At 36.3% G+C, this 13,069-nt stretch overlaps 1 protein-coding gene across 1 annotated transcript in view; it reads right to left on the bottom strand.

Annotated features, from left to right (window-relative positions):
• LOC139971089 (polypeptide N-acetylgalactosaminyltransferase 2-like) overlaps positions 1-13,069 on the bottom strand; it is a 141,500-nt gene that overhangs the window by 46,346 nt on the left and 82,085 nt on the right. Inside the window, exon 5 of the mRNA XM_071977278.1 lies at positions 5,986-6,051. Coding sequence (XP_071833379.1) covers positions 5,986-6,051 — 66 coding nt within the window. The remainder of the gene's footprint in view (positions 1-5,985; positions 6,052-13,069) is intronic.

The raw sequence follows: 13,069 nt of genomic DNA on the forward strand, positions 1-13,069 counted from the left end.
ATCATAATATTAGTAAATGGTGTATGAAGCATTTGCACTAGATAAACGTACTTCAGTGTTAAGGGATAGTCTCCATTCCCATGTCTCAACTATGAAAGATATGATTTTTATTCAGTTTGCTCAACAACAAAAAAGTAAATAAAGTAGTGCAGGACATTTTGTAACAAGAGTTTATGAATATCCATTATATAGATAATACTGTGTTATTTTGTCAAGTCATAAAATTGCAGTTTACAGTTTACTATCTCTATAGATTATTGCAGATGTGTCTAGTATGAAAGATAACACGATACCAGGTATTACACGGTGTCAGAGGTGGGATATGACATGCTTTATGTATCTTCTTGGTAATCAAGTCATACACTTGCAGTTTACTATCTTTTGAGATCTACTACAGCTAAGTCTAATATGAAAGATAACAAGATAGCAGATATTACACAGTGTCAGCATAAATGATGGATTTGTTCAGTCACATGCTATTATCATTTCAATTCTGTAATTAATACAATTGTTTGTTGTTTATTTGTATTGCTCCTTTTCCTGATCAGGGTCTTTCTTTTATTTTTATAGTTGCCAGGTGTAGCAAGAGACCAGATATTAGATGGTGTCAAGGGTGGGATGTAACATGTTCCATCTGCAGTAACTGTTAACTAGTTTCACGTGAACCTGAGTCTGGGTCGACAATGAGCAATGTTCAAGGAACCAAGACATGGCAGCTGGAAGGATCCACCAGTTTCCTAGATATTTGTGATTAATGCCCAACCTGTCAGCTATTGATGACACGTTCCTGTCATTAATTTTGATGTGACATAGAACACCAAAAATGGATTGTTTGACAACATTATAAACAAAAGGTAATGAATGTGCCTGCTTGTAAACCTAGTCTATACAGTATGTTAGTTAAAGTAATTCCTTAAAGACAATGAATCAACTCATCATCCCACATCTGTCATCTTTCATCAAAAACACAATCAATGCAAATTAAAATGTAAGTAGAACTTTGAGAGAGTAAAAAGCAAACAAAACGTGAAATTTTGGTTTGAATTTCGTCCATTTCTCTGAATGGCCGAAGTTCAACATATTGTACGGTGATAACCTTTTCTCAAACATTTCAATCCACACAAGTCCTAGCACATCTTACTTTAAACTAAGCAATCACATCTTTCATCACCATGACACACCACTCCATAAATCTTCAATTCCATATTTTATCCTAATTTGTCATTTCCTTACCATCCCTGCTCCCTCTGAGAGACCCTGCACAACCCGTACATATTGATAACCAGCATATATGTTACCTGCATATATTGATCCTGTAACCTGCATATCCTATTACCTGATCCTGTAACCTGCATATATTGGTCAAAGAATTGCATCTTCCATCCCACTGTTGATTTATATTACATTCTTTAATTTCTGTTCATGTAATATTGTAATCACTCCTGCTTCTTATAAGATCATCTACACATTGTTTTTTTCTTGACTGATTCTACAACTGGATCATTTTATCTGTCTATTGACATTAATCATTCCCAGATATACACTTTTGAAATTTCCTTATAAACCTTGATCCCTTTGAGATCATCTTCAGATGATCCAACAACTGGATCAATAATCACCTTGATGATCATTAGTACGTAATCTTCCCTAGTACTGTAACCTTCCCTGATGTGTTTGGGACCTCCTTATAAAGAAGAATCAATCTCTCCTTCAGTTTCAATTCTTTTTCCTTAATTTCCTTATCATTTTTACTGTATTGGATCTTCTGAAAAAAAAGTTAAGTTGATCCAAGGATTGCATTAACTTGATCCAGTGATTTGATTAACTAGATCCAGGAATTGGATTAACCTGATACAAGGAATTTAATTAACTTGATTCAGGGATTTAATTAACTTGATCCGGGGATTTGATTAACTTCATCAAGGGATTAGATTAACTTAATCTAGGAATTGGATTAACTTGATACAAGGATAGCATGTATCTGTCCATGATCTATTCCATGTAGTTTCTTAATCAATCCTCATCTCTTGAGGATCCACTTGAGGAAGCACCACTCCTAAAGTCCATACCCTAATCAGTCTTGCTTTCCAACAGCTTCCTCATATCTGAGGACTGGACTACTTGATCCAAGGATTTGATTTAACTTGATCCAAAGATTAGAAGTGTCTGTCCATGATCTAGTTTCCTGCCTTAATTAAGTTACCATGGTGATCATGACAACCATGTCTAACTGATGGCCATAACCCTGTGATCTATAATTCCTAAATCGTTTCAACTCCTTTTAAGATTCACTTGTGTATTTATTTTCCCTTGATCCAAAGATGGATCTTTTGTGCCCTTCCTCATATCCACTTCCTCTGTAACTGTACAAAAAAGTACTTCCCCTTTCCAGTAAATTTCCAACATTTCTCTTGCTTACTGAGATCCTTTCAAGACCTGCTCTACAGAAGACTTGCGTCTCTTTAAATGCTTCTCACAGAGTCACAATCAACATCTGCTGGCTTGCTATTCCATGAACCTCTTCATCAGAAAGCCAAATTTTTTCACATTTACATACTTAAAAATCATCTCGAATTCAGGGACGATACAAGATTGGCTATATTCTCATTCGTCTTGTCCGGAAACTGACATCATTACATCAATCACACAGCTTGTTTGCCTTGTTTCTCTGACATTGTGAAACATAGTATCGCTACAATCCTCAAAATAAACCACCGGGATCCTATGTAGAACATCAATTAACGAGAGAACATCTTAATATTTCATCAGCAACGGAATACTCTGATCTCGTTAAATGAAGCATGGAAAACCGGGTCCACATTTTATATGAATTTAACAATACATGGGGATGTGATACGTCAGTTTGCAGACACAATCACTATTAATCTGTCAGCTATCTCGGTACGCTCTTACCAGTCGATGTAATATAAAACTTTTCCTGTTTTCTGTAGAAAATCAAATGTTTTACAGATAAAAAATTATTTATTTTCTTCTCGAAATACGTTAAAGATGGGACTACTTTTGACATCAACTGTTTCAAAAAGGGAGAGGTAAATTATCATTTAAAAAAAAAAGAAGAAAAAAAAGAGTAAATTATCATGATTTTTACTTATGTGTTATTGTAACTGACAGATATTTGTTGGCAGAAAGTACATTTTAATGGAAAGGTTACCAATTTAACATTTTGGAAGCCAAACTATGTACACGATCAACTCACATTTACTTTAGTGTACTTATACCCCACACCATTCCGCTTCCCCCACCCTCTGAAAAGAAGAGTGTTAGTACAGTACTTTTATACAGTCTGAGCCATAATTATTTGCTTTCTACAATATCTGAATCTGATACATTATTTTACTTTGTGATATGACTATTTTGTACTAATTAATGGTACCAAGAGACTTAATCTAATATTAATGTATTTATATAATACTTTTATTCTTTTTTGAACACACATCATTAATATTGCACCAATTGGTAAAAGTTAGATCAAGGCTGAGAATACCAAATGTCAGAATGGCTACCTATTATAAGATTCACCCCTGTGAAATTCCCAGCACACAAAACAAAACAATTGTAGGCACTTTGGGTTGTCGGATGAGAAGGAGATTGTGCAGAGATTGTGCAGAGACAGGTAAGTGGGGACTAACCTGTCTGAGTGCATTAAAATTGTAATGAGTTAATTTGTTTTGTTAATTCACACCCCTAAATATTTTACCAATTGATGCTGATGTGACATATGTTAATATCTATTTTCATATGCATCTGTTTTCTTGGACACCTGCCAGAAAAATGGATGCTCGAAAAGGCTAAATTGCAAAACACTTCCAACGAGTCTGATTCTGATTAGTTTTCATTTCTTCTTGAAATATGTCCAGAAAAAAAAACCCAAATGTACTTGTTTAACAATAGTCCTTTGTTAAATGTTGGTAGGAGTAACTAAGATGTTTTCTCCAACAAACTCCCTTTGCACAGCTGGAAACATTTATTTGAGGTCTTGACCCTAATATGACATGACTACCTACCAGCATTATTTCTATATTTATCTTCCTGAAATTTGACAATATTTTTATGATTTTGAAACCTTATGAAATGCAGTCAGGTACTAAGTTTGACATTGACTAGAGGTTATGGTTTACCCAAAGGGCTGCAGTAATGAAGAACTTAGACACCACTAATACCAACTAGATACTGTAGCCTCAAGCCCAGAAATGGTCTCAAGAACTGTCCACAAATTACAGATCAATTCTTATGTGTACAAATGGTTGAAGTAACACACCATAGCATAGAGAGAGCCTCAACCCTATAGAGGTCCTGGAAACCATCCCCAATTACGAACCAATTAATCTGTGCCCATGTGGGAGAACAGGAAAAGTAAGAAGACAGTCTCAACCCAGAAGAGGTCTGGACAATTGTCCACAATTACAGACCAACTTGTCTCAAACCTAAATGGTTAAAGTATAAACAGCACACAGCAAGCAGACAGCAGCCTCAAACCAGAAGAGGTCCGGACAATTGTCCACAATTACAGACCAACTTGTCTCAAACCTAAATGGTTGAAGTACAACAGATGTAAGTCGACAATGTTTCATATTAGGCGGGTGGGGCAACTCAGGAAATATCTTGATAGGCCTGCTACTGAGAAACTTATTCATGCTGTAATCTCGAGTAGGCTTGATTATGGCAATTCGCTTCTATTTGGTGTTACTACCCCAACTATCGAGATTGCAAAGGATCCATGCAAAACACGGCTGCTGGGGAATCGTCCACAGGGCAACAGGTTTACCCCCATCACTCCTATACTGGAAGAACTACACTGGTTACCAATAAGACTCCCTATTGACTTACAAAATCCTCATTTCAGCTTTTCGTGCCATGAAAACTGGTACCCCAACCTACCTTAATGTTCTCTTACATCAGCAAGCTAAATGAAGGCCAACACGTTCGCATTATCAATTTCAACTTCAGGTTCCAATGTAACGTACAAGATCCTTCGGTGACCGTAACTTTCTGAATGCTGCACCACATTTATGGAACTCCCTCCCAGTTGAGCTTAGGGTCTTTGGATTCTATTATTCAATTCAAGCGCTGTCTTAATACTTCTCTTTTCTATCAACTCTATTAGTTTTTGCACCTTCAGCACCGGTTAAGCGCATTGAACAACTTTTGTTGGAGTCTGCGCTATATAAGACTAGTAAATGGTTATTATTAATATAATAAACAGCACATAGCTATCAGACAGCAGCCTCAAACCAGAAGAGGTCAGCTGTCCATAAACAAATGACCAATTCATAGTTTAGGGAAGGGATAAGGAAACTTTTGTGTAATGTCTTATATTCTTAACCCTTAACCAGTACATCAACATGAATAGATCTATGAGAGATGGGAGGGGGGGGGAGACAAATTTAATGAATTAACAAATATTTTGAATTTATGTCAGAGACAGACAGACAGACAGACAGAAGAGAGGGAGACATAAAACAACCAAGTATAATATGTCCCTTTTTCTCTCTCTGACGTCTTACAGCAAGGACGAGAGGCAGAGAAAGTCGTTTCCGAAGTGTCAGAATAGCAGATTTGCAAATCAATTACATGGCACCACGGATGTAATCTGATGTGATTCTGTGATTGTCTGTATTGTAAAATTTAGTAATGAACAAGCTGTTGTGGTTTTACCATTGGGAATACGGCTGGAATTTCCAACAGAGATGACATCATGAAAATATTTTGCAAGTTCAAACCTATCAGTTTTCTGATTTCACGGCAAACCTCGCTTCCGTAGTGTGAAAAGACGTTGCCAATTATGAAATCATGCATGATACGCTGGGAAAGTTTCTAAAAGGTTTGCCAAAGGAAAAAGGATTTTTTTTGACGAGTCTAATAATAGGCTTTATTTACACCTTGATAGAATATTGATACGATACAAAGCATGACCTCACAAAAATTGAAAGATGAGAATAATAGTGATAAAAACAGTAAACCTACCTTCTCTCTTTTTATTTCTTATTAATTTTACTTTTTCTATCTTCAAAAGTTCTTCACCGTCGGTTGCTGTGGGTTGAAAGAGAAAGGCAAATCAATTTTAAAAATTCATTTTGAAAACATCTTTCTTGTTAAATATTTCCCTTGTATTACTTGTAATTATTGTTTTTTTAAGATTACATACAAAACTACTTGACTAATAAAAAATATTACCCAGAAGTCTACTTTAAGGATATATTTCATCATATGCTCTGCTGAACTTTCTGTATATATTTATATGAAATTGTAATGAGTTGGAAAATCCAGAATAGTGCAAAAACTTCCAGTCTCCACAGGGATTTGAACCTGGGCCTCCTGCTTCTATACATATATGTATATGTATATATAAATATATCAATTTCTCCCTTGTTTCTTTCTCACCATGTACTTTCATATACCTGCTGTTGATATGATTGTTAATCAAGTTTTAAGTTGAAGGAAACAAATTTAATATGTGAATATGAATGCAGAAATTTGTAAACTTTGCAATGAAAGTATACAACTTTATTCATGCAATATATAAACATATTCTGAACCAGGAGTGGGAATGATATAGATTTTGTGAACTCCAGTGAAATCTTGTACCCCATCTTTGGGCCACAATACTTAAGAAGTTTACCTACATGGGTGACAATAGGAGAAAAATTGCAGGCTGGACCTTGCAAATAATAATGAAATAATGTTCGTTCCTTGCGCTGATTGCAACATAAAAACTTGCCAAGTTTTTAATATTTTGTAATTAATCAATCTATGTATGTTCACATATTATGTGGTTATTTGTCCATGAGTCATTCAATAAATTAAGGGCCCGACTTGCGACAGTTTTGTGTCTCTGTCCCATCACTGTGAATCAGTACGATATTCTTTAAGTCTTAAATTATATTGGCTAAGAAAAACAAGTTTTTGACAGCATCAGATGCTTCATTTATTAAGTAATGTAGGTTAACCGATACAAAATACATTAACGCTGATAAAACATACTGGATCGGAACTGTGTGTTACAGGGACACAGGCGCGTAGCCAAGAATTTGCCAAGGGAGGGGCGAAAATGTAGAAAAAATTTTCAGAGTCGTAGATACGGCATTGCATATTATCTAAGCGTAGCGCCACCATGAGTTGGCCCGAAGCGTACAAGAAAATTTTGGCTGAAAATGCCTCCCAGATCGCTGGAAATGGCACTTCCCAGGCCTTGTAAGTTGCATCTTAGCATTTTCTCTTTTGAAATTACTAGCGATATCATAAAAAAATTAATTAAAAAAAATAAATAATAGGCTCAAGGGGGGGCGGCTGCCCCCTTCGCCCCCCCCTTGGCTACGCGCCTGCAGGGACACCAAAAATGTTTCACATTTAAACCCTTGAAATAACCCTTTCATCCATTTGCAGATCAACCCCCTCTGTAGCGAGCAAACACCATATCCTGCCCCCGCCCCTTACCATTACATAATATCCCAGGAAAAAAGAAAAACAGAATTTGAATATGTGTTGCATATAAAGATACTGTACAACAAAAGTGTCAATGGAAGCCGATTGACCTTGGAGGTCCTTACTGGGCCTATGTGGTAACCCAGCATTGCTTCTATGGATTCAGAAGGAATGCCAAGGGAACGTGAGGCTAGGGAGAGTATGTCGTAGGGGAGGGTAGGGGAGTGGGAGGGGAGGGGAGTGGGAGGGATGGGTAAGGGTAAGGGTACACAGGTAGAGTAGAGAAGAGGATCAAAAGAACTAGTTCTAAAAAGTAAAAAAAATAGGTTTGTCCATATTTGGTCACTTTGTAGCAGAATAACCTGTACAATTACCGCCATGTTTAATAGTCAGATACTTTGGAATTTTTGTACATAGATCAGTGATAACAGTCGAGGTAATCTGTCATTTCGGTAAAACCTGGTTACTAGTCTGTATACTGCATACGTAGCTATACTCTGTCATGCAAAGGTGCACATGGGCAGTTATGCGTGTTGGATAAAGAAGTTTCTCTGTGGAATATATACGATGGGTTGGGGATTTATGAAACATGATCCATAATAATTATTCCAGGAATAAAATATGAAATACACTGTAGTGTAAGGTTGTATTTTGAAAAGTAAGATGACATGGAATATATAAAGATGAATTGATATTGAGATAAATCATCATTGTGATCATCTTGTGAATGAATGTATAACATCAACTGTCCGAACACCATCGGGGTTAAAAGTTTGTCAGCAAACAACGGTGCAGTTTCAGATACGAAAATTGTTTTTCCAATATGTCAATAGTAAATAGCAGTTCTGTAGACAATGTATTTGATTTTGATAACCTTGTTAGTACAGCTACCTGCCTCCATGATGCTATATGAATGCTACAAAGTCATGAAACTTCTATACAATTAATAGGACTGTGTGGCAGTTTTTTAGAAACAACATTAGAATCCATTGAGGGAAGTTTGTGTTTATGGGCCTGCTGGCCAGGAATTCTGAGATAGAGAGGCATGAACAAGTTAAAGGAGGGACACACAGTAAGTACCCTTATGTTTTGTAAAAATGTGAAGTTTTTGATCACATGATGGTTGCAAAGATGCGGGAAGGGAGGGGGGAAGGGACAGAGGAGGGGGAAAGGGAGAACAGTAATCTGCATGAGGGGGATGTGCCCCTTCGTTTGATCACATTCCTCATTCCCCAGTCTGGTTTATAGACCTGATTTTATGACCTTTCATATCAGTGAAAGTAATTATACCTCAAAAACTGCTCAAAATTCTGCAATTATGAATATGTAATCTCACATTTCAGAATGTGGTAAAGAAATGCTTAGTCAGTTCATTGGTGCAGCACCTTGAGCTCCACAAAATGGAATATACTTATTGTGATATATATCTTATTGAATATATTACAAAATCAGAAATAAATAAGTTTTCATCTTAATTAATATGTTTCAATCGACTGCACAACTTATCATCTTGTCAGCTTCTTTTTGGAAGCAAGACCGTTGATTCGCAAACTCAAAAACATTTCTTTCTGACAGAATTTGAATTTTTATCTGTTATATTAATAAAAAGAGAAAAAAGAGTCAGAGAGTCAAAATAACCACCTGTCAAATTTGTTGACGTTAACCAAAGATGATGGCCCTAACTTAAAACTTCAAGCACCATATCAAATGTGAGAAATGTTACCAAGCATGAAGACCCTCTGGGATTTTTTCTTTTTTTGGCAACACCGTTCGTTGTTGAGCTAAGGTACATATGGCTGGGGTCGGTATAATCAATGACATACACAATGGAGGGAATTGATAGAGAGAACACAGAAGAAAGATCTGACAATTTTGAATGCTCTATATATATATATATATATATATATATATATATATATATATATATATATATATATATATATATATATATATATATAAATAAACAGGTTTTTTTCTTAGACGGGAAGACATCTATCTACTCAGGGAATCTTCGACATCTAGTCAGAATACACAGCTGCGTGACAGGAGTAATGGATGGATTAAAAGAAGGATGATGGAAGATGTTCATGTTGGATCTTGGGGAAGAGCAGGAAAGAGCTAGTCAAGGAATGAAGAAACCTCTTCAAACAAGATAACTATGACAACTTGATTAAAGAACTGGAGTAGGAAAACAAATACGTACAAATTATGTAGATTGGGGATGTGCATAAAGAAACAAGAATTAACAGCTTGAACTCTGAGGTAAAGATATAGTAGAAGTGTCACGCAGAACATGCTGTTCTATATAACGCAAAGCATACTACATGTTACATTAACAACATAAAAACAATGTGTAAAAGTAAGTTGGCCTGACGTTTCGATCCTAGCAGGATCTTCTTCAGAGGCTAAATGACAAGTTACAGTAACAGAGGGGACAAAAACACGCACAGAATACAGACAGGTTAATGAGCACGGTGAACACAATGAGATGGATGAAAGGGGATTATAAGTAGAAAGCAACAGGAGAAGAGGAGAGGAAGGAGATAAACTGTGGAGGGACAAAGAGAGGATTAAAGGCACAGGGTGAGGAATAAACTGGAGAGGGACAAAGACAGAAAGGTGTGAAGAAAAATGGAGGGGAAGAGAGCTGTGAGAGGAAGAGTGAAAGGGGGGGGGGGAAGGGAGAAAGGGGAGAAGGAGTAGGGAACAGAGGAAAGTTAGTCATGTCCCCTTTCTCCCTTCCCCCCCCCCTTTCACTCTTCCTCTCACAGCTCTCTTCCCCTCCATTTTTCTTCACACCTTTCTGTCTTTGTCCCTCTCCAGTTTATTCCTCACCCTGTGCCTTTAATCCTCTCTTTGTCCCTCCACAGTTTATCTCCTTCCTCTCCTCTTCTCCTGTTGCTTTCTACTTATAATCCCCTTTCATCCATCTCATTGTGTTCACCGTGCTCATTAACCTGTCTGTATTCTGTGCGTGTTTTTGTCCCCTCTGTTACTGTAACTTGTCATTTAGCCTCTGAAGAAGATCCTGCTAGGATCGAAACGTCAGGCCAACTTACTTTTACACATTCTATTACACAGGCTCTCTAGTGGATAAGCAGTTTGCTAACAGTTTTATTTCATTTTGTTTAACATAAAAACAAAGCAACATTTTCAACATTCCAATGAACAGAAACCTCTCAAAATATAGGAATAACAAATAAATAAATAAATAAAGAAAGAAACTCCCCTCAGGCAAGTTGCTGTGACATTTGTAACTGCATTGTCCATGCATTCACGAAGGGATGGCAAGATTTCAAACTTCAAATAATTCCTCAATTTTCTCACAGACAAAATCAACTGAAGTAATACTGAGCTGTAGGTAAGACTGTTGTTTGCTTTACATCTTACCTCCATGGTAAATTAGGCAAAATAAAAGCTTTGACAATTTTTTTTTTTTTGAGGGGGGGGGGGGTGAATGTAGAAATAAACATTAAAAGCTTGACTCACTGAAGAAACTCTAATTTTTCCCCCTAACTGATTTAGGTAGGGGCATAAAATTTTTATGGGGCAAAGCTGTGAATAAAGGATTTTATAAAGATAAGGGTGAGGTGGCTAAAGCTGACTCCCATGCTGGGGAGTCTTCAGGTCCCCCCCCACCCCAAAAATAGATTTACATCCCATTGTCTACATATGTAATGTTGAAAATATCCTATCACATTTAAGTGATTGGGTACTGTCCATAGTTTTTAGAGTTTTTAGTGAGCAATTCAATAACTTATCAAAAAGATAGACGTACATATCATAAAGATATGAAAATGAGCTTGAAGTACATTTATCTATCTCCTTACATTAAAATATGTATATATAAAAACTTTTCTCAAAATATGACAGGTTGAGGTAAAATTGACTAAAGGCAGGACTGGAAATTCCGTAAATGTCTGTATTAGTTATTACTGTAGCTTCAATTAACCCTTTCATGTTTTGCAAGAGACTCCCAAAGTTGAGGTCTGATGAGCATAAATGTCAAAACTTGTTAGTACATATCTTTATTCATATGTGTTGGTATTAAAGTTATCTATAAATTTCTGTCAGTATAAGATATTTGCATATATACAGAAAAAAACACACACAATGACAATATAGCCACAGTTGGGACAAACCTAAATGGATATAATATTCTGGTGGTTGAAGTTTATTGCCCAGCTAAAAAGGTTCAAAATTGTCTGCATCTGTAGGTCAAAACTACTACCTAATAGCCTGTTTTAAATAAAATAAAATTTTTCAAATTTGGTGGTATTTTGTGAATGCATCTGGCAACAGTAGAGTGAATGATAGATACGTCCATCCTCACGGAAATACAGGTGAAAATGCTTCAGTTTTTTCCCTAATAATATTTAACTTATTTATTCAAGCAGGAAAATAATATTTCCACACAAATGTTGCACAGTTTTGATAAAATTGATAATACAGAGAACCTTGACATCTCTATTAAAAAGCAGACATTCCAAATGTATCAAGTTTCAAAGATAAATCAACGAGAAGATTATAATCGAAAAATAATGATTTTGAAGAACATTTGCCATCATGACATCACAGACCGCAGACTGTGGTCTATTCCAGAGAAGAATCCCGAGGGTTGAAGCCAGCCCAAAGGTAGATTCCATTCAATCAACCATATCTTGAGTTAAGTGACAAGATATTGAGATTGGGTTTTCAACTAACAGTGTGGAGTACTTTTCTTTTGCATAAAATTGTCACATTGACGGTCCCCAGAATAATCCTTTTAGAAATAGTTGCATGGATGATGCTTAAAAACACAAAAATTTACCAAAGGATACTATAAAGTCAAACATACTTCCATGAAGATGTATCTGGTATAAAAAACCAAGATCACAGATTACAAATTTTTGAAGGATCATTAATGATCGCAATCTAACAGACTTAGACCCTTGTCAATCTCATGAATGGTGGATTTGGAAATGAAGGGAGGGGGGGGGGGAAGAGAGAAGTGAGTGTTGTGCTTGAAGTGGATCAGGGGGATTGCAGAGGTACAATGATGTGACGTTTTAAGACCAATAGATGCACAATGGGGAGGAGATGGGTATTACAAGAGAAAATGAGAGTAAATTAATTTCTTTTCTTTCAGTAAACCATAAAAGCAATAAATGTTTCAAATCGTGGAGGGAATCGCCGGAAGGAAAAATTGACTGCTTCAAATGATTTACACATAGTCTGTAAAACTAAAATCTTGCAAAATAAGATTTAAACAACATACTTCATCAATTCATGAAGATGATTTCACGATCATGAATGAATCCACCCCAAAGATCTGTCTCTCTCTCTCTCTCTCTACACCTCTGCAAATCTCTCTCCATCTCATATGCATTTTAATATAGCTTCCCTCCCATTAGACATCTGAGCGAGGAGGCGCAGTGATAAAAATATTCCAATATTTTCATTGAGAGTTCATTAAAATCAACATCATCATCATCATCGTCATCATCGTTGTGAAATGAAGTTGGTCTTTATTCCTAGCAGTGATTGTTATTGACTGATATGTCTTAGTGACGTTGCATGGTGCCAGCCGAGTAAACAGCCTTTTATTGATTTACGACTTTTTGTTAAGACCAATTAGATCCGCAAC

The sequence above is a fragment of the Apostichopus japonicus genome, chromosome 8 (assembly GCF_037975245.1).
Source record: "Apostichopus japonicus isolate 1M-3 chromosome 8, ASM3797524v1, whole genome shotgun sequence".
Lineage (NCBI taxonomy): Eukaryota > Metazoa > Echinodermata > Holothuroidea > Aspidochirotida > Stichopodidae > Apostichopus > Apostichopus japonicus.